This window comes from Sarcophilus harrisii, chromosome 1 (genome assembly GCF_902635505.1).
Source record: "Sarcophilus harrisii chromosome 1, mSarHar1.11, whole genome shotgun sequence".
In the NCBI taxonomy this organism is placed as follows: Eukaryota; Metazoa; Chordata; class Mammalia; order Dasyuromorphia; family Dasyuridae; genus Sarcophilus; species Sarcophilus harrisii.
The window spans coordinates 29,513,363-29,532,946 of NC_045426.1; the positions used below are offsets into that span (position 1 = coordinate 29,513,363).

General features: G+C 35.0%; 1 protein-coding gene across 1 annotated transcript in view; it reads right to left on the minus strand.

Moving 5' to 3' along the window:
* SUCLG2 (succinate-CoA ligase GDP-forming subunit beta) overlaps window positions 1-19,584 on the minus strand; it is a 317,191-nt gene that overhangs the window by 176,988 nt on the left and 120,619 nt on the right. The window contains exons 3-4 of the mRNA XM_023498103.2: window positions 3,545-3,644; window positions 2,419-2,509 (exon numbers count right to left, since the gene is read on the minus strand). Coding sequence (XP_023353871.1) covers window positions 2,419-2,509; window positions 3,545-3,644 — 191 coding nt within the window. The remainder of the gene's footprint in view (window positions 1-2,418; window positions 2,510-3,544; window positions 3,645-19,584) is intronic.

Sequence of the window (19,584 nt, forward strand, 5' to 3'; positions counted from 1 at the left end):
AGAGGGCACATGGAAAGAAGCGGCATCCATCTCAAAAATGACTAAAGGAAAAAAATGAAGAACACCAATCCAACTAACTTCTCTCTAAAGCAAACTCCTCTCTAAAGCAAGGTTTCTTAAGCTGAGATTAGGAAATATGTTTTTCTTTAATATATTGAATACTAAATTTCAAAAAGCAGCTAGTTGGTACAGTGGATCCAGTGCTGAACCCGGAGTCAGGAAAACCTGAGTTCAAATACAGCCTCAGATATTTACTAACTGTATGACCATAAATGAGTCTTTTCACCTTGGCCTTTGCTTTCTCGACTGTAAAATGGATGATAATAGCAACTACCTTACAGGGCTACTATGAGAATCAAATGAGATAACATTATAAAGCACTCACTAGAATGCCTGGCACATGGCATTAATTTGCTGAAGATCTGTTCCCTTTTTCCTTTTTAAAATAATTGATTTCCTTTAAAATTTCAATATGTTCTTTTATGCATTTAAGAATCTTATTCTGAACAGAAGTGCATAAGCTTTCGGAAATGCCAAAGGCAAGTCACTTAACCCCAAATGCCTCAACCAAAATAAAAAAAGAAAAGAAAAGAAAAAGAAAAAGAAAGAAAAAAAGAAAATGCCATAGGAGTCCATGACACAATAAAATTTAAGACCTTTCATCCAAGACTTTATTTATTGGTACAAAATCATAGAAACTTCCAGTTTTTTGCAGCAGATCACTATTCCTATGTCCTTGACTGAGAAGCATCATTGATAGAGTAAGTGCTGTACTGGGAGTCAGAAAGATAAGAATGATTTTTCCTGTCATATACTAACTGTGGCCTTTAATAACTTGCTTACCCTCAGTTTCCCCAGCTGTAAAATAGTGGACATATAGGTACTGCTAGTACTAATTCTTTCCTAGGATATTGTGAGAGTCCAATTAGAAAAGGTATCATTAAGGGCCTTGCAAATGTTGAAGCATTATTCAAAAGCCAGCTTTTATTGTTCTAGTAATTTTTTGTTGTGGTTCCTAAAAATAATTGTTATAGTGGGTATTGACTAAGAGTTTTGATGAAAAGCACCAGTATAGGAGATAAGGAGAGGGAATTGGCCTTCCAGTCCAGCAAAGTTGGGTTTATCTCTTTTTTTCTGATGTATACTTTGTGATCTTGAGCAAGTCACTTAACCTCAGAATTCTAGGTTTCTTTCTAAGAACCAAACTTCAAAAACTATAATTTATGTCCAGTGGAAGATGAGATTTTCTCAAATGGAAGCTCCTTATACCTATAAAATCACAAATCTTAAATGAATTTAAAAAGACTATGTTATTTACATTTTTCAATTTGAAAAGTCCTTTTCTCATGAGACATTGAAAATGGGAGCTTCTCATATATTATATAAGTATTTGTTATTTCATTAGTCTCAATAAATAGTCTTCCTTTTCAGACATAACTCAGAAAGGCCACTGGTAGTGGGAAAGAAGTCAGAGAAAAGAAACCAGAATGGAATATGTGATTTGTATCTTGAAGGGATTCCTTCAAGTCAAGTTCAAATCCCTCATTTTACAGATAAAGAAACTGAGGCCCAACAAGTTAGGTGACGTATCCTATATGATACATAGTATATGCCTGATGCAAGATTTGACCCAAATTTTTAGATGCCAACTTTAATATTCTATCCATTATATTGATTGACTTTTGATGATGAGTCTGGAATCCATGTCATGTGAGATTCACTTAAAAAACTGGATATATTTGACATAAATAAGAGACGTTTTGGAGTCCATAATAGATATTTTCAAGTCTCCTGAAATTTATCTTGAAGAAAAAAGATTGTTTTACTTTATCTAGTTCCTGAAGGAAGAACTAGAAATTATGGGGAATTGTCAGGATGAGAATTTAGGCCCAATGTAAGGGAAATTTTTTAACACTTAAGATTTATCTGAAGGAGGAACAGTTGCCTCCAAAGGTAGCAGTTTTCTTCTCATTAGAGTTCTTCAGGCAAAGACCATATAATCACTTGGATGTGTTTTCGAAAGTATTTTTCCCAAGCCAGACTGAATGAAACTTGTGTGAATGTATCTTCTGACTCGACAAGTGTCTGATTCCTTGTTGCTCTTATTCTCATATTTTCAGAGAAAATAACACTCAGTTTGTATATTCACAGGCTTGCAAAAGAGGAAGTATAATGATATTTTGTAAAATCTATTCTGAAATCATAATTTTATTTTTCTACTTGTTACTTTTGCCACAACAGAAAATGAGCAGAACCCTTAACAAACTCTTATAATAAGGTCCCTAGTTTATATGGCTTTGTTTAAAACAAAAGTATTTAAATAACCTTATAATATCAGCAATAAAACTGTATTCTAAAAATTAAAAGAAAAATAACACCCAGAAAAGAAGAAAATAACCCCACAAAAATCCATACTACCTTATTGACTTTCACGCCATCTTTTGATGTCTGCTTTGTTGCCAGATTATAACCAATCATCTGTTGAGCCAGCTGTCCCACAACTTTAGGACTAAGAGAAAAAAAAATAACAGAAATATGTTTTTCTCATTTAAACACTACAGAGCTATATTTCTCCACTCTCCAATTGAGCAGTCATTGGGTATTTCCTGATCCCATGCTGTCTGGGCTGGAATAAAACTATAAAAAAGTGTTTCTTGCCCTCAAAATGTTTAAAATCTTATTGAGGCAATGAAATTTAGGAATAAAATCCAATAAATGGAAATTCCATGTGGAAGGATGAATGAGATTGATCTGAATTAGCTAAAGAAAAATCAATAGACCAAGGAAAACTACAAAGGACAATATTTCAGATAAGAAGTAGAATAGACAAGAGTACAGATAGAGCAAGAGATACATAGAGGATAATGACAGAAAAGTGAGGTAGCCAGAGGAGAGTTTGGACTACATTGGGACATAGTCTGAGTTATAGCAGAATAGGGAAAGCAGGGTCAGATTACATAGTTCCAGATTCCCTCTGTCAGAAGTTAGAAGTTAGAAGTCACCAGTGGGGAGTTATTGTAGATTCTTGAATAGTAGAGTAGCTATTCATCTGATGAAGGGGACATTTGGGGAAATGGCAATGGCAGAGGATATAAGTCATAACATGAAAGCCATTGCTATCAAAGGTCCAAACCCCTTTGTCAGGCCACTAGTCCTTACTCCTTCATACCCATCCATGCCAGCCCCATACTATCTGTTAAGAAAAAATGAATGTAATGTAGTTACATTCTCTTTGGTTGGTAGAGGGATCTCATAGGTTCATAGATTTAGAATCTAAAAACTTTAGTGATAATCAGATTCACTCCCCTTATTTTATAGATGGAGCTCAGAGAATAGGAAGTAATTTGTCCATGGGCAAATGGAATTCCATGGAATCATGGCTTTGGGAAGACCACAGTAAGAAGAGGTAATACTATGTATGCCTTCCCATTGCTTGGTTACCTTTCTCCACCTCTTGGTCTTCAATACCCTCCTCCTTTTACCCAGTCCCTAGATAAAGGATATTTCTGACTAATAGACAAAAACATAAAATTCCCAAACTTACTCTTTGGTTAAATGAACTCCTCCTTTCAATCCACTATTGAAAGTGCCTTTTCCTCTCCCTCCAGCTAATATCTGAGCCTTTAGAACAATTTCTTTTGCATCTGTTGAAAAAAAAAGTAAGTTTAGGGTAAGAGAAAAAATCCATGAGGAGAAAACCAGTTGGAAATAACTTCCAAAAGTGCCTGGTAAAATCTCTGTCAAACAAGCTTTCAAAATAGAGGTACTAGAGAGCTTCACAGACATCTCTATGTTTAGGAGGCTGGCCCACAAACGACAGCTAAACACTTCCAATGTTTTAGCAATGACAATCTCAGCTGAGTGCATTGAAGAGGGAAGAAAACATTGGCTTGTCCTTTGAATTCTGCAGAAGAAATGGGGTGCAGAACTCTGAAGTCATGGATTCTTTTACAGACTTACCAAGGCCCGAGAGGAGTGAGAAAGAGGCACACAGACACACACATACAGAGAGAGAGAGAGAGAGAGAGAGAGAGAGAGAGAGAGAGAGAGAGAGAGAGAAACAGAGAGAGAGGGAGAGGGAGGAAAAGAAAATGTATATGTCTGTGTCTGTCTGTATGCATTTCTGTATGAATGTATATGACTGTGTATATGAGTATTTTATGTCTCTCTGAGTGCCTCCGTTTCTGGTCTATAAATCTGTCTGTGAGAGTGTGTCTATGTATATAGGTATGTTTATATATGTGAATATATGTGTGCATATATGTGTATGTGTCTGTTTCTGTGTCTGTGTGTTGTGAGTATATGTGTGTGAGGGTGTATATGTGTCTGTGTATGTTTGTTTCTGTGTCTCCGTATGAGACTGCATGTGTGTGCATGTGTTCTGTATGTGATTGTGTCTGTGTGTCTACATACATGTGTTATGAGTGTATATGTATTTGTTATATATGCATATATTTTTATTTATTTATAAAATCATCAAATCTGGGTTTCGCTGCAACTCTGGGTGGTAAATACTGCAGTTTTACAATTACAATTTTACAGATGAGGATAATGTATATGTCTGGCGGTTGGGTAAGACAGTAGAGAGAATTTAGGGCTGTAGTCATGAAGACTCATTTTCCTGAGTTCAGATCTAGTCTCAGATATTAATAGCTATATGACTCTAGGCAAGTCACTTAACCGTATTTATTTCAGTTTCTTCATCTATAAAATGGATTAGAGAAGGAATGATAAAGCACTCTAGTATCTTCATCTAGAAAACCCCAAATGGGGTCACAAAGAGTTGAACATGACAGAATGATTGAACCACAACATAATGTAAATGTGAGTATGCATCTATTATAATATGTATACATATATATATATATATACATATATTTCCCTTCTTTTAATATTCCTTTTGGTTCCAATGCCATTATCTGTAAAATATATCATACACATATCTGTGTATCTGTTAAATAAAGAGGGAATATATATATATATGTTTTTTGCATATATATGTATATATGTGTGTATATATATATAAAGAGACAGAGAGACAAAAAGACAGAGACAGAGACAGAAAGAGAGACAGAGAAAGAATCTATTAAATAAAGAGGGTTATAACCTCTTGGTTTCCTTGCAGCTCCCAGGTGATAATTCTCTTATTTTAAATAGAAAGATAATAAGCATACCTATTTAGGAAAAAAACCTAAGGGAATGAGGAAATGTTTCTAGTAGAAAGTGGCAGAGATGCTGAGCAAAAACTTCTAAGAGATGGAGGTAAGGAGAGACTATTTAGGGGTTGTGTAACTAGAATTAAATTATTTAGAATTAGATTAGAATTGAATTAGAATTAAATATTTAGACTCTTACACTGTTTGTTAGAATTAGTTTAGTTGCTGTTGATTTTTAATACAATTATCTAGTGTGAGGAAACATCAAGTGCTTTTTTATCCATACTAGTTTAAGACAGACATTGTGTAAATTGTAAAAACAGTAGCTGACCAAATGCTGAAATCCCTTGGAGCCATTCTTCCTGAGTTAGATTTTTTTTCCCCTATCCTTGCTACATCACAAATGATGCTCTTACCACTCACTCCAAGCCCTAGAGCAGCAAAACCTCAAAACCACAAGGAATACTCTGACAGAATGCTTAATTTGCCATTGTTAATTGACATGGGCACACTTGATTAAATTAGGCTTAGTTACTAACCAACAAGACAAGGAAACAGTCATGTTCTCAATGAAGATCTCCATTTTACTACTAGCCATAGAACTTTAAAGCACTTCATCTACAAACCACATGGGCTGAGGAGCATCACGGGGGTGTGCACTGTATTTGGCAACAACAGCAATGACAAAGAATGCAGGCAGTCACGTCAATACCAATATATTTTCACAGCTGCACTCAAGACCAGAAGTAAGTGGGCTGAAAGTGAGCATAACTATGGAAGGTTGGGCCTGGAGCACTAATCAATACAGAGGAGTTCAGTTACACATAGCAAAGCAGGCTCTTCTCACCCTAGAGGAAACCAACATGAAGTAATTTAATTCGGTAGCTATTTACCCAAGCTCTTGAAAATTAAGTAAACCAGCCAAATCTTATTTCACAGTAAGTAGGCCTGATCATTCATCATTTACCAAGTTGATGCACTACCTAATGTCCCTATTTCTATTATATTTAAAGATCTGATTTTTCCAAAAGCTCACAAAAACCTCTGTTGTGTTTTTATCTCCTGCCTAAATTCCTCAAATAAATTTAAAAAGAATATCCCATAGAAGAAATGCTATTTTTGTGTGAATATATAAAGCGATTTAACTGTGCATTAAGGATAACAGGTTTTTGTTTTGTTTTCCCCCAATACTCCACACTTTAATAAATTTTGGACTGAATTATATTAAATCCTTATCTTAACAATTAAGTTAGAGGCATTATTTGTTTACCTATTTTAGTATGAGGAAAAGTGGCAACAATCACAGTCTTATTTGGTAGGTTTGATAGATTTTCAGATGTCGTCCTTTTTAAAATTCAAACTATTTGTAACCACTCACTCCTCCACCAAAGAGAAAGAAAAAAGAAATTATCTATTCCATACATTTGTTATTTTGTAACTATTATGCTTAAAAATAACTTGAATTTTATATTCATCTCTTCTTGCTCACCATAATAACAACAGCAATTACTATAATCATAATAATGTGACCATTCAACTTTTTTTTCAAATCCCCAAACAATTCTATGGTGAACAAGAAATCCCACCAGTAGCATGTAAATTCTAATTTAAATTCATTACAAGTGACACAGAACAAGTAGACCAAGTGGGAAATACTTTATTTTTAAATTAGGTAAATTTTGTACCATTGGTTCATTTGAGTTTTAATGCTTTCATGTGTGTGGTACACTAAAAAGATTGATACAATATTATCTCGAGGACTTCTGAATTAAGCACTCTACCACCACAATTGAGCTATAAATATATTTGGAGAAAGCTGATGGGGAAAATGAGTAAAATAAGTTCTTGAAAATATATTTTAAAAATGGAAATGTACTATAAGTTAATAATATTTAATTCTTTAAAAAGCACTCAGAAAACTTGCTATTTTCAACTGTAGTATTTAAAATGCAAAAAAATGTGTTATATGTAGTAAGACATGGATTCAGTCTCATCTTTGATATATTGACTATATATCTGTGAGAATTTTTTTTCTATAAGTGTCCCTAACATTTGGTCTCTAAGACCAAGATTTGTAGAACAGGTGTAGATCCTCCTTGATAGAGGGGAGTTTCCTCGGCTGTGAAATGTAGACACATTTCATCTTTATGAACATATTGACCAATAAAGCAAAGAGAAGTCCAATGTAAAATTAGCCTGTAGAAAGACTGGCGGTATATCCCACTAGGCAGTCATTCCAAGGGCATTTGAGTATGATAAAACAAAAAAGAAGACTACAAAATGAAGAAAAAAATGAAAAAGATTTGCAAAAAATATTATTAAAAGTGTTTCTTCATAAAGGATAGTATAACCCTAACATCACAGTCTCTAAAGTACTTATCAAAGAATTATAAATTGTACCAAAGAGAATAAAAATGGTAAAAGCAGACAGATTGGATCAAACAGGGAGGAGATACCTGATACCTGTTGGAGGTGATGTGGACTTGACTGTACCACTGCCTCCAAAGATCTGATTTTTTTTTTGTGCAGCATGATAATTGTGGAAAAAATATATAGACAAATTGCACATGTTTAACATATATTGGATTAACTGTCATCTAGTGTGGGGGGGAAGGGAGTTAAATTTTTTGCAAAACAAGTTTTTTGCAAGGGTGAATATTGAAAATGATCGATGCTTATATTTTGAAAATAAAAAAGCTTTAATTAAATAAAAAACATAACCTAAAGATCACACAGGCCAAAATAAAAATGCATTTGTATATAGGCAGGTTATAACACCTAAGTGATGAGGAATTCTGAAGAACAGGAGTAAAGGATATCATCAAATAATTGTATGATAGAAAGAGAAGATGATCTGATCATCATGGGAAGCTAGAGTGTCCCTCAAAGTACCCTCAAAATGTGGTAAAAATGATATATTGACTATATATCTGTGAGAATTTTTTTTCTATAAGTGTCCCTAACATTTGGTCTCTAAGACCAAGATTTGTAGAACAGGTGTAGATCCTCCTTGATAGAGGGGAGTTTCCTCGGCTGTGAAATGTAGACACATTTCATCTTTATGAACATATTGACCAATAAAGCAAAGAGAAGTCCAATGTAAAATTAGCCTGTAGAAAGACTGGCGGTATATCCCACTAGGCAGTCATTCCAAGGGCATTTGAGTATGATAAAACAAAAAAGAAGACTACAAAATGAAGAAAAAAATGAAAAAGATTTGCAAAAAATATTATTAAAAGTGTTTCTTCATAAAGGATAGTATAACCCTAACATCACAGTCTCTAAAGTACTTATCAAAGAATTATAAATTGTACCAAAGAGAATAAAAATGGTAAAAGCAGACAGATTGGATCAAACAGGGAGGAGATACCTGATACCTGTTGGAGGTGATGTGGACTTGACTGTACCACTGCCTCCAAAGATCTGATTTTTTTTTTGTGCAGCATGATAATTGTGGAAAAAATATATAGACAAATTGCACATGTTTAACATATATTGGATTAACTGTCATCTAGTGTGGGGGGGAAGGGAGTTAAATTTTTTGCAAAACAAGTTTTTTGCAAGGGTGAATATTGAAAATGATCGATGCTTATATTTTGAAAATAAAAAAGCTTTAATTAAATAAAAAACATAACCTAAAGATCACACAGGCCAAAATAAAAATGCATTTGTATATAGGCAGGTTATAACACCTAAGTGATGAGGAATTCTGAAGAACAGGAGTAAAGGATATCATCAAATAATTGTATGATAGAAAGAGAAGATGATCTGATCATCATGGGAAGCTAGAGTGTCCCTCAAAGTACCCTCAAAATGTGGTAAAAATATGAAGAAGGTTCCAGAGTGAATGTTGGGGGATCTTTCATAAGGAACTATTAAGAGAACACAGATGAGAATCATTCAGAATAGATAATTATGCATTGTAGGACATATAACTTTTAGAAGGATATTCAAAATTGCTGGGATTACAGAACCATTTTGAATACTTGAGTAAAATGCAGAGAATGGCAACTTCTAAATAAATAAATAGCTGAACTTACTGTGCTAATGCAAGGTACAGATGAGCTAAAATAAGAAAAGTGCTTTTCAAACTTTAAATAATTTTAAAATTTAAATAAGAATTATTCATGTTATTACTGATATTACATCTTAGCATTTCTTCCTTCCTTCCTTTTTTCTTCTTTCCTTCCTTTCTTGTTTCCTTCTTTCACTCCTTCCTTCTTTCCTTTCCATATGTAGCATATTTAAGCTCTGAATAACATGATTTGATCCCCATAGCTTGGCAAGTTTTATCTTCCTTATTTAAAATTCTAGGGGTATACTTTTCTAATGCCATCAGTCTAAACTTTCATTTGAGAATGATACTCCTTCCCATTTTGTTCACCTCTGTCAATTGCCAGTCAGTGCTCCAGATTAAGCATTTAATATCAAATCAACTAGAAAATAAGCATTTATTAAATGACTGTTGTGTGCTAGGATTAGTTTTTATAACAGGATGTTTATTTAGAAGAAGTACAAACATTGCCTCACAACACATGGTGGAGGGACGCTTCCCCCTCACTTTCCTTCTTTCTCCACTTCCCCTGTCCATCTTTATTGCTCCCTGTTCCTCTCCCTCTCTTCTTCTGTTATAGACATAAAAATCTGTTCATTCAGAATATCCAAGTCCCATTTAAAGGCAAAGACCTGGTAGATAGAAAGGGAAGATTTCTAGTTTATTAAACAAAAAGCTGTTAGATGATAGATAAGCTTTTAATTTCTAACTAAAATGTCCATTAATTCAATGAAAAGAAAAGTATTTGCACATTAAAATAGCAGTATCTTACAATAGTATGCTGCTTCCTTAGTTTAACTCACTGTTAGGAAGGTTCAGATATTGCCATGTCCCTGCACCTTACACACCTATCTTTTTATATGAGCAATCTTGCTTTTGTTCTCCATATAAGTTCCCATATTAAAATCAGATAAATCATCCTTTTTATAACACTATACTCTTGAATATATTGTATATTTATTGCTAAATTATAAGCCTCATTAAAATCTATAATGATAAATTAGCCACTCTCTTGATTCTGTCACTGGTGTTATTAATTGCTTTCATAGCCATTACTACACCCTTTGATGATCATAAAATTTTTAAAGCTAGTTAAAATCATTTTGGCCAAGACTCAGACAAGGTTCACTGCTGAAATCTTTTAAGGAAATGGAACAACAGAAAACATTTTGTGTATGTCATAGTTTTCAATTCATTTCATGTTAATCATTTACTAATAACATTAAAAAAACCTACCTCTTTCTACAAAAAAATGGAAAAATTGATAACTTATTTTTTTACAGTTGTACAGATTGTAGGAATGTAGGTTCAAACCCCCATTTCAACATATAATACCTATAAGATAACAGGAAAGCTCTGAGCCTCAATTTCCTGAGTTTTAAAATAAAGAAAATAACCCATTGAAGGCTAAGACCTTTTTGATTTAATTAAATTCAATAAATGTATATTGATTTTACTTATGTGCCTTGGACACTTGGATACAAATATATAAATGGAAGAGTCCTTCCACTTAAAAAACTTATGGTCCACTGAGGGAAGTCAAGATTTATACAGCCAATCATATGTAAGTATACACATACACACATATATAGACATCTATGCATCCATCCATACACACACACACACACACACACACATATATATATGTAGAATAAATTAAAACTAATTTCAATGGATGGGACACTTACAACTGGAGAATTCAGAAAAAATAATATATGTAATAAATGACATCTGAGCTTTGCTCCAAAGGAGTCTAGAAATGTGAGACCAGGTGAGGAGATTTAGGGAATGGCCTATGCAAAAAGAGAGAGCCCGAATCTCAGGACAGAGTCTGTTTTCAGTTATATCTCTATGTAACCATTAGCCCCTCCTTACACACACCCCATCAACCCACTCTAGCACAGTGCCATACACATTTTAATGTACTAATACTGTAATGTATATGTGTATTTACATTAATATGTGTGCACTAAATCAGTCTAAAATATTTGTATCATTTACCTGACAAGATCATTATAAAGAACAACTTTTGTCCAACTTAAAGCATGGGGTGGGGGTAGAAAAACAAAGTGTCTTGATTACTTTTTTCATTCTTGTAGATAAAATTAAAGTTGGTCTAAATGATCTCTTAGTTCCTCCAGTTCTAAAATCTATGATTGTATGAGTTTTAATATTATTGCATTGCAACAACCTGTTTCAAGTTTCCTTTGCAAATAAGTTTTTAAATGAAGATTAGAATTTTGCACCAGAAATTGATGCTGACATTTTCTATTCTCTTTTTTTCATTATAGGAGGTCTTTAGAGAGAAGCATTAATAGATTGTAAAACTCCTGGAACCATTTTGATATTTTAAAAAATAAATTTAACCAACATCTCCCTGAGAAAAGTGAATAGCTATATAATGAACAAAAATATATGCTACTGTTATAGGGTTATATCTGGGGAGAAAAATAAAGAAGTTGTTAGAAAACAGTTATTTCTTTTTCTGTTGTAAAATGCAACTTAATACTAAAAACACTGGGACAGGGTCACAAAGTTGTAGCAAACTCTATTGATGACCAGACTTAGAATTTGTAATTAGCAAAATTTTAAGTAGATTTTGATAATGTAACAAATGGTCTTTTATGACTCTTCCCTGTTGCTATTTTAGGTTCCATTTTAGTCTTAGCCCTATCCTGTAATACTTGCAAAGGCAACTTGATATAGAAATACAAAGTACAGCAAGTGCTTACACAAGAAGGAAGATATATTCATGAAGCTAAATTATTTTTTGTCTCCAAAAAATCCCTTTGTATCTAAGTAATTGTTATTGAAAAGATAAATTGTTCATGTATTTCTTCATTTGAGAAGTTTTCCGGAATACTGTTGCAATGACGGATACCGTTGTTGTGAAAAACTAGTAAAGCTTCAAAATGGAAAAGGGCTAGAAAAGTTTTGTTTTGTTTTTTTTTTTACTTTTCTAATGAGCATAAATCCAGTTTTTAGTTGGATTGAAATCTGATTAGATTTATTGTCTTTGATTTATACCATACTTATAATCATCTAAAACATTTTTCAAAGGGTCTTGAAATAAGAAGATTGAATGGGAAAAATTAAATTGATTCAAATTGATAAGAAATTTATAATGATAAAGATAAATTCCTGTACTTAGGCTAAAAAAAATCAAATTTACAAGCATACTCTGGGAGATATGATTAGAAAAGAATGTTTTTAGTGAGTGAATTAATGGATGGAGAGATGAGTGAACAAAAAAGCATTTGTTAAGCACTTGCTAAGTGCAAATCACTATGCTAAGGCCTACACACAAATAAAAAAGTAAGACAAAGAAAATCTTTGCTTTCAAGAAGCTCACATTCTAATGGGGATGATGGGGAAAGAAAAAAGACAGACAGGTAATGGAGACAAGATCCTTGAGGTGCAATGGGAAAGCAATTCTTTATTTTCATTATTATTGATAAAATAGCATCTATTTCTGAGGTTGAGTCATTAAACAAAGCTAAATAAGTGTGTGGCAAGAATTTTCCCCCCAGATGAATAGCTGTGGCTACTGAAGAGGTGGAGGCTACAGCATCTCCAAAGGCAATTGTAACCTCTCACCTTGATAAGGGTATTAGGAAGAGGATTCTGGGAAGATGGTAGAATAGCTTGGTAAATTTCAAGTTCTCCTGATTTCCCCCACAAAGAGAACAAATTTGTTGTTCAGGGCAAGCATAGATTGGAGAAAAATCAGGAGGATTTGGGGCAGAATTGGGGACCTCCTGCTACAAACTAGAGGATTTGAAGACTGGGGTTGGGAATAACCCATGTGAAGTGCAATTAACTCCAGGCTAGCTCCTCAGAAACACCAAGTGGGAATCTCTTGGTCTAGCTGGGTGTGACTGGAGCTTCAGCAGGAACCACAGAGATTTTCATCTAATGTACTATTTGTGGAGTCAGAGTCTGAGTCTGGGAATAATGAGACAAACTCTGCTGATGTGACCATCAGGCCCAGATATGCTGTTGAGACACAGCCTTGGGTGAGAAGGAGCCAGGACACTGGGAGGGCAGAAGTGGGGCAGGGACTATGCTGGCTGTGGGCACATACTGGAAGGGTCATTCTTGGTTTGGGGTTACTGGTCAGAGAGGAGAGTTGAGGTGAAGCCAGCAGTGCCATCCCCCTACCCCAGGATTAGAGGTGCTTACTCTAATACCTCTTATTTAAAAAAAAAAAAAGAAGAAGAAGAAATGATAAAGGTTCTGGGGCAGGTTGGAAACAGTGTTGATGTTCTACTAATGAGGGTTTGCTCTTCCTTAGGCTCTTGTTCTACCCACTGGTCCAAGGCAGTTAATAAGAAGTTGGTATTTTTTTGTTTCTCTTTTTTATTGTAGTAAGTTTATTTATTTTAAATATGCTGTTGGGACAGAAAAAGTAGAGCAAAAGGGAAAATCCATGGGAGAGAGAAAAAAAAAGAAAAAAAAAGTGAACATAGCATATATTGCTTTACATTGAATTATTACAACAAAATTCATATGGAATAACAAAATTCATATGGAATGATTTACATTGAATCTCCAGAGTGACTTTTTTCTGAATGCAGATGGCATTTTGTATCCAGAGTTTATTGGGATTGCTTTGGATCACTGAACCACCGAGAAGAACCAAGTCTTTCATAGTTGATCATTGCACATTCTTGCTGTTATTGTGCACATTGTATTCTTACTTCTGCTTGTTTCACTCAGCGTCAGTTCATGTATATCTTTCCAGGCCTTTCTATAATCAGCTTCTTCATCATTTTTTATGGAACAATAATATTCCATTACTTTCATGTACCACAACTTATTCAGCCATTCTCCAATTGATGGGCATCCACTCCTTTTCCAATTCTTTGCTACCACAAAAGAACCACTACAAATATTTTTGCATATTTAGATATTTCCCCTCCTTTATGTTTTCCTTGGAATATAGACCCAGTAATGGCACTGTAGGGTCGAAGGGTATGGATAGTTTTATAGTCCTTTGGGCATAGTTCCAGATTGCTCTCCACAATGGCTGGACCATTTCCCAATTCTATCAACAATTCATTAGTGTCCAAGTTTTCCCACATCCCCTGCAACATTTATCATTTTTCTTTTTCTGCCTTATGAGCCCATCTGATTTGTATGAGGTGGTACCTCAGAGTTGCTTTAATTGGCATTTCTCAAATCAATATGATTTAGAGCATTTTTTTCATATAGCTATGAATGGCTTTAATTTCACCATCTGAAAATTGTTTGTTAACATGTTTTGACTATTTAAAAATTGGGGAATGACCTGTTTTCTTATAAATTTGAAACACTTTGTTATATATTTTAAAAATGAGACCTTTCTTAGAACCATTAGCTGTAATGATTTTTTCCAGCTTTGTTTCTGTTGGTAGGAGTTGGTATCGATGGTAGATGAAATATGGGGGCTCCTTCTCCACAATGATTGCTCCTCTGGTCAGTGAAGCAGGTTGGAAAAATGGATGGTCTGAGGAGTATTATTATTATTATATAATATCATGTATATCAAACTTCCTATGGTGAACCTTCGGTAATATACTTTTTTCTGATGCTCAGTCTCCTCATCAATAAAATAAGGAACCTGAACAGCCTGATATTTCTACACTACCCCACCTCACAAAGCTATGATCTTAGTGATATGGCACCCAAAGTTCATGCAATCCTAGGCTATGTGAACAGAAGTTGAGAATAATATCCAGGATGAAAAAGATGACCTCTTTCCAGATCTGGAGCTCTGTGGCTAGTTCCAGGTACAAGAAAATATGAAAACATGAAAAATTTTCAAAAGCTATCTATCAAATATAATGCTGTCAGAAGTAGTTACAGGAATAAAATATCTTTAACCAAAATAAAAATGTGGAGGGGGCAATTGTATGAAACAGGGAAGGTATATGATTATGATAACCTACAATCATTTTAAAAGCTGTCACATAGAAGCGAGATAAGATTTACCCTATTTGGCCTTGAAGCCAAGGACCAATTGTTGGAAGTTAAAATCAGGTAGAAGTTGGCTGAATTTAAAGAAATACATCCTAACAGAGCTCTCCAAAAGCTCAATGCGCTATCTCAACATATAGTAAGCTCATCAGTAGGAGTCAAGCAAAGTTGTTATCTCCTGTTCAGGGCTATTATGTAAGGGATTCAGTATTCACATGAAGGCTAGACCAGATGGCCTCTGAGATTCTTTCCAATTCTTAGTCTTTGAGCATATGAAATGAACTCAAGACTCTCATTGTATTCGTGGAGTTGCTTATTTAGCATCCTGCTCATTTCTCTGTCAGCGTTTTTCAACTTATTAATTTCTTGTTTCATTGAGAAATTGTTCTACTATTCCTTTGAATGAATTAATGGGTAAGTAGTTTGGAGTTCTAAACTAGAAATCATTCATGCATACATGGTCTTGCTGTATCTTAGGGAAAATATTTAGATCTTCACAGAATTGTAAGCCATCAAGTCAATGACCCTGTCTTAGAGATGACACCCACAGATTTGCTATCACTGAAATGCACATTTTCCTTCTTTGTAACTTCAAGACATTTATCTCTTTACTCAGAGTGTTTCACTGTCTCTGACTTGCTGAGCTGGACTTGGTGCTAAGGTAGTGTTTATGCTGCCTCCATGATAAAGGCTGAGAGAAAGAGACAGACAGAGACATAAAACAGAGAAACACACAGAGAGACAGAGAGACAAACACATACATACACACAGAGACACAGAGAGACAAGGACAGAGATAGAGAAACACAGAAAAACAGAGACAGAGACACAGAGACAGAAACAGAGAGACAGAGACAATGCCACAGAGACAATGACAGAGAGAGAGAGAGAGAGAGAGAGAGAGAGAGAGAGAGAGAGAGAGAGAGAGAAGCCAACCCTTCCCTCAGTTCCATGCAGAGGTGTGGCATCCACAGGGATAAATAATTGTGTATATTTTGTCATATTTTTTAATATATTTTTGTCTGGTTTCTTTTACTTCTTCCTCTATTTCCTTAAAACAAATTCCTCAAAAGATGGGATGGCTCTCTAGGAGAGGGAAAATGGATGCATATAAGGGAAAATGTTGCTAATTTAAAAATATAATTTTATTTTTAAAATTATTGATAATCATTTAAAGAAAATTTGAGAGAAGACAGGCTGCTGGTGTAAAGGAATGATATAGGCCATAGGGATGTTCTAACTCATGAAGGCAACAGGACAAAAGACATTTGATAACCCTTGTCCTCAAAATGAGAATATCTACAAGGTTTCTGTGTAATTTATTGCATCTCTTTCAAACTGCCTGAGTTTAAAATGACTATGTCTTGTGCTTTTATAGCTCTTCTTGATCTATTCATTGTGTTTGAAATCTAAGTGCTGTCACTGGAATTTTAAATACAGGTGTGGGGTGGGCTTTAATGGTCTGTAGAAGGGGATTTTGTAGTTTCTGAAAACTGGAATGATCATAACATTGGATTGACTTTTGAAGTGATATGTGAACAGAACTGACAATTTTTTTTTCTCTTTCTTCAGAGAGAAGCAGCTAGATTGAAAGCTGACCTTGGAGGCTGGAACATCTGTATTTAAGTCTCACTTCTGGCTGGGCTATGTGGTCCTAAGTAAGTCATTTAACCTAGTCATACTTTCAATAGCTCTCCAAGATTATGAATTACAGAGATCGTGTGGATCTGCATTGGCAGTGGGTACCTCCTCCCCAGGAAGGTCCTTATACCAATAAAATATCAGGACCATTATCTAGCCTCTAGCTCTTCTTTCTCCATATTAGTTATACCATTCATCAGTTTTTTTAATCTACCCTTATTTTTTCCCCTAATGCTTCCAATTGATTATTAAAAATAAATGGAGTATATGTATGTTAGGATGGGGGAATGGAGAAATGTGGGGAGCAGGAAGAATTTAAATTGCGAAGAAGATAACACTGGTCTCAAAGTCAACCTTTCAAACATCATCAGCAAACATCCAAATCCTATCATTGTAAAGCCTGGCTTCGTGCGCTCATTAAGAACCTGCTCTAGACCAACTATCAGCATCAACAAGATGTCCACCTGTTTTTCTGGACCGTTTTCAAATCCACATCCTTTCTGATTAGCTACACAGCATTGGAGCTGGTTGGAAAAACCTCCTTTCGGACTACTGCTGCATCTTTTTTGAATGCTTTGTTGAGCTAGAGGGTCGATGGTGGGAAAACTGGGCCAAGTATTAATAAGAAATTGGGGAATTAACAACATGTTACATATTTTGTTTTTGCAAGAAAGTTGGCTATATAGGGAAGAAGGAAAAGAAGTCACCTTGATACAAACCTTTGCTGGAAAAATGTAAATCACTACTTTGGGGAGAAACAGGCTAGCCTCCATATGTAATAAAAGAAAAAGAGAATTTATGACCATTTTGATGCAGTCATACTAGTGCTTGTATAAGTGTAGCAGTTAGAGAGAATCATGCTTCTTATTTGATGAGTCAAGCAACACTATATCTGAATACTCTTGGCCTCGAATCATTTCGTCTACCTCAAAGACAAATAAATCATTGATTAGAAAATTGATTAGGAACTTATGTTTTGCAATCAAAAGGAACATGTCAAGATAGTGAAAGATGTTTACTGAGTTACATTAAAAACCCTTTAGAAGACCAATTGGTTAAAAAAAAAAAAGAAAGAAAGAAAGAAAGAAAGAAAGAAAGAAAACCAATTGGTTTCCTGTGTTTTTAGATCTCAGTGATTTCCTGATATATGGCATCTCACTCCTATTATACCAAAGAAAAATAATTGAGTAAATTTCACGAGGCATATACATCTGACAGCATATGCAAAATTACATATTCATAACCCTCTCTACCCCATCTCTCGCTTCTTAATCAAAAGGCTAAATGTTTACTCCATTCGTTGTTCTCCAGAACCGAGATTGCTCATTGCAATTATTTTGAGGTCAGCTGTCTTTTACTTAATGAATAAATGAATGAAAAAATTGTTGTGTTTACACTGTGCTAGATAGTAGGAATAAGAACAGAAAAGATGGCTCTGCCCTTGAAGAGTTTACAGTCTAATTAGGGAGATAACACATATACAAGGTTTCAGCTACAAGTCAAATGGAAAATGTCCATGGTCCTTAGCAAAACAATAATAATAAGTATTGATATAATGTCTACTATGTGTCAGTCATTATGCTAAGTGCTTTATGAGTATCTCATTTAGTAGGAAAAGCTAATGCCTTTCTTCTAATGACATTTCCACTGATAAAATCCTACCCATTTCTGATGTTGAACGATTTGACAGCTTTAAGGACTTTGGTGGCAAAAACTTTTTTTCTGTCTTCAGTAACATGGTAACATATGCCTGAGCAGGTGCCAGGCTATACCTCCTCCTCAGGGACTGCTTCCCAGAATTCTGTCTCAAGGCATTGGATTGGTGGAAGAATCACTATTCCCAAGCCTCTTTCTTGGATTCAAAAGATTTGATCTGAAGAGGGAGAATGGTCAAGATGGAAATAGGGTTTGAGTCTCCTCTCTCTCCTTCACAGTATCTTGCTGCATCATCTAGGCTCACTTTCCTGCATCTGTTTGATGAATGGTTGGCAGTAGAAAGTACAAAGAGATGACTGATCCCTTTCCCCACTGGGAGGATGTTTGGGAAGGAAGCTGGACTGGTGGTCTGGGAAGCCCTGCCACTTTTAGGGTTCCTGGATCTATCTGTGAAATTTTCATTTATATTAATTCACTCATTCTACAAATAACCCTTCTGATTCTGCCTCAGTCCTTCTGCATTACTTCATAAAATCTTCCCATGTTTTCCCAAATTTCTCATATTGTTATGGTCTGATATTTCATTACATTCAAGACTTTCCCTTGTCAGTGGAAGCCTAATTTGATCCCGGTTTTTGTACCTCACAAAGTGCTTCTTTTAACAACCTTCTTTTCAGAATAGAAACAAACATCTGTGCCCCCTGTGATTTTCAACCAGCCCTCATCAACCTGGTCTACAGGGACCAGGTCTAAATGACATTCAAAAGCCAGACGAGTAAATAAAGCACCTAGAGGACTGCCAGAAATGTTTGCTTTTCAGTCCTGGATGTCGGTGTCCTGTAGAAACATCCAGAGCCTCATATGTGCCATTGACCGGGCATGGTAGCCTCTCAGCATGAGCCTGTCACAATACATGCACAAGGTGAGTTGAGCTGAAGAAGGAGGCAATGCGCCAAATTGCCAATCTGGAAGGATTTCCTGGGACACCTGTCAGGAAGCTCTAAAAACAGTATCACCCTGAAAAATGGGATGCCCTTGGTTCATTCAAGGGAAGTAATTTTTAAAAGTCAGCTAAATTAACAGAGACTGATGTGGGTAAGGGGTGCTGGAGGAGCTGCAA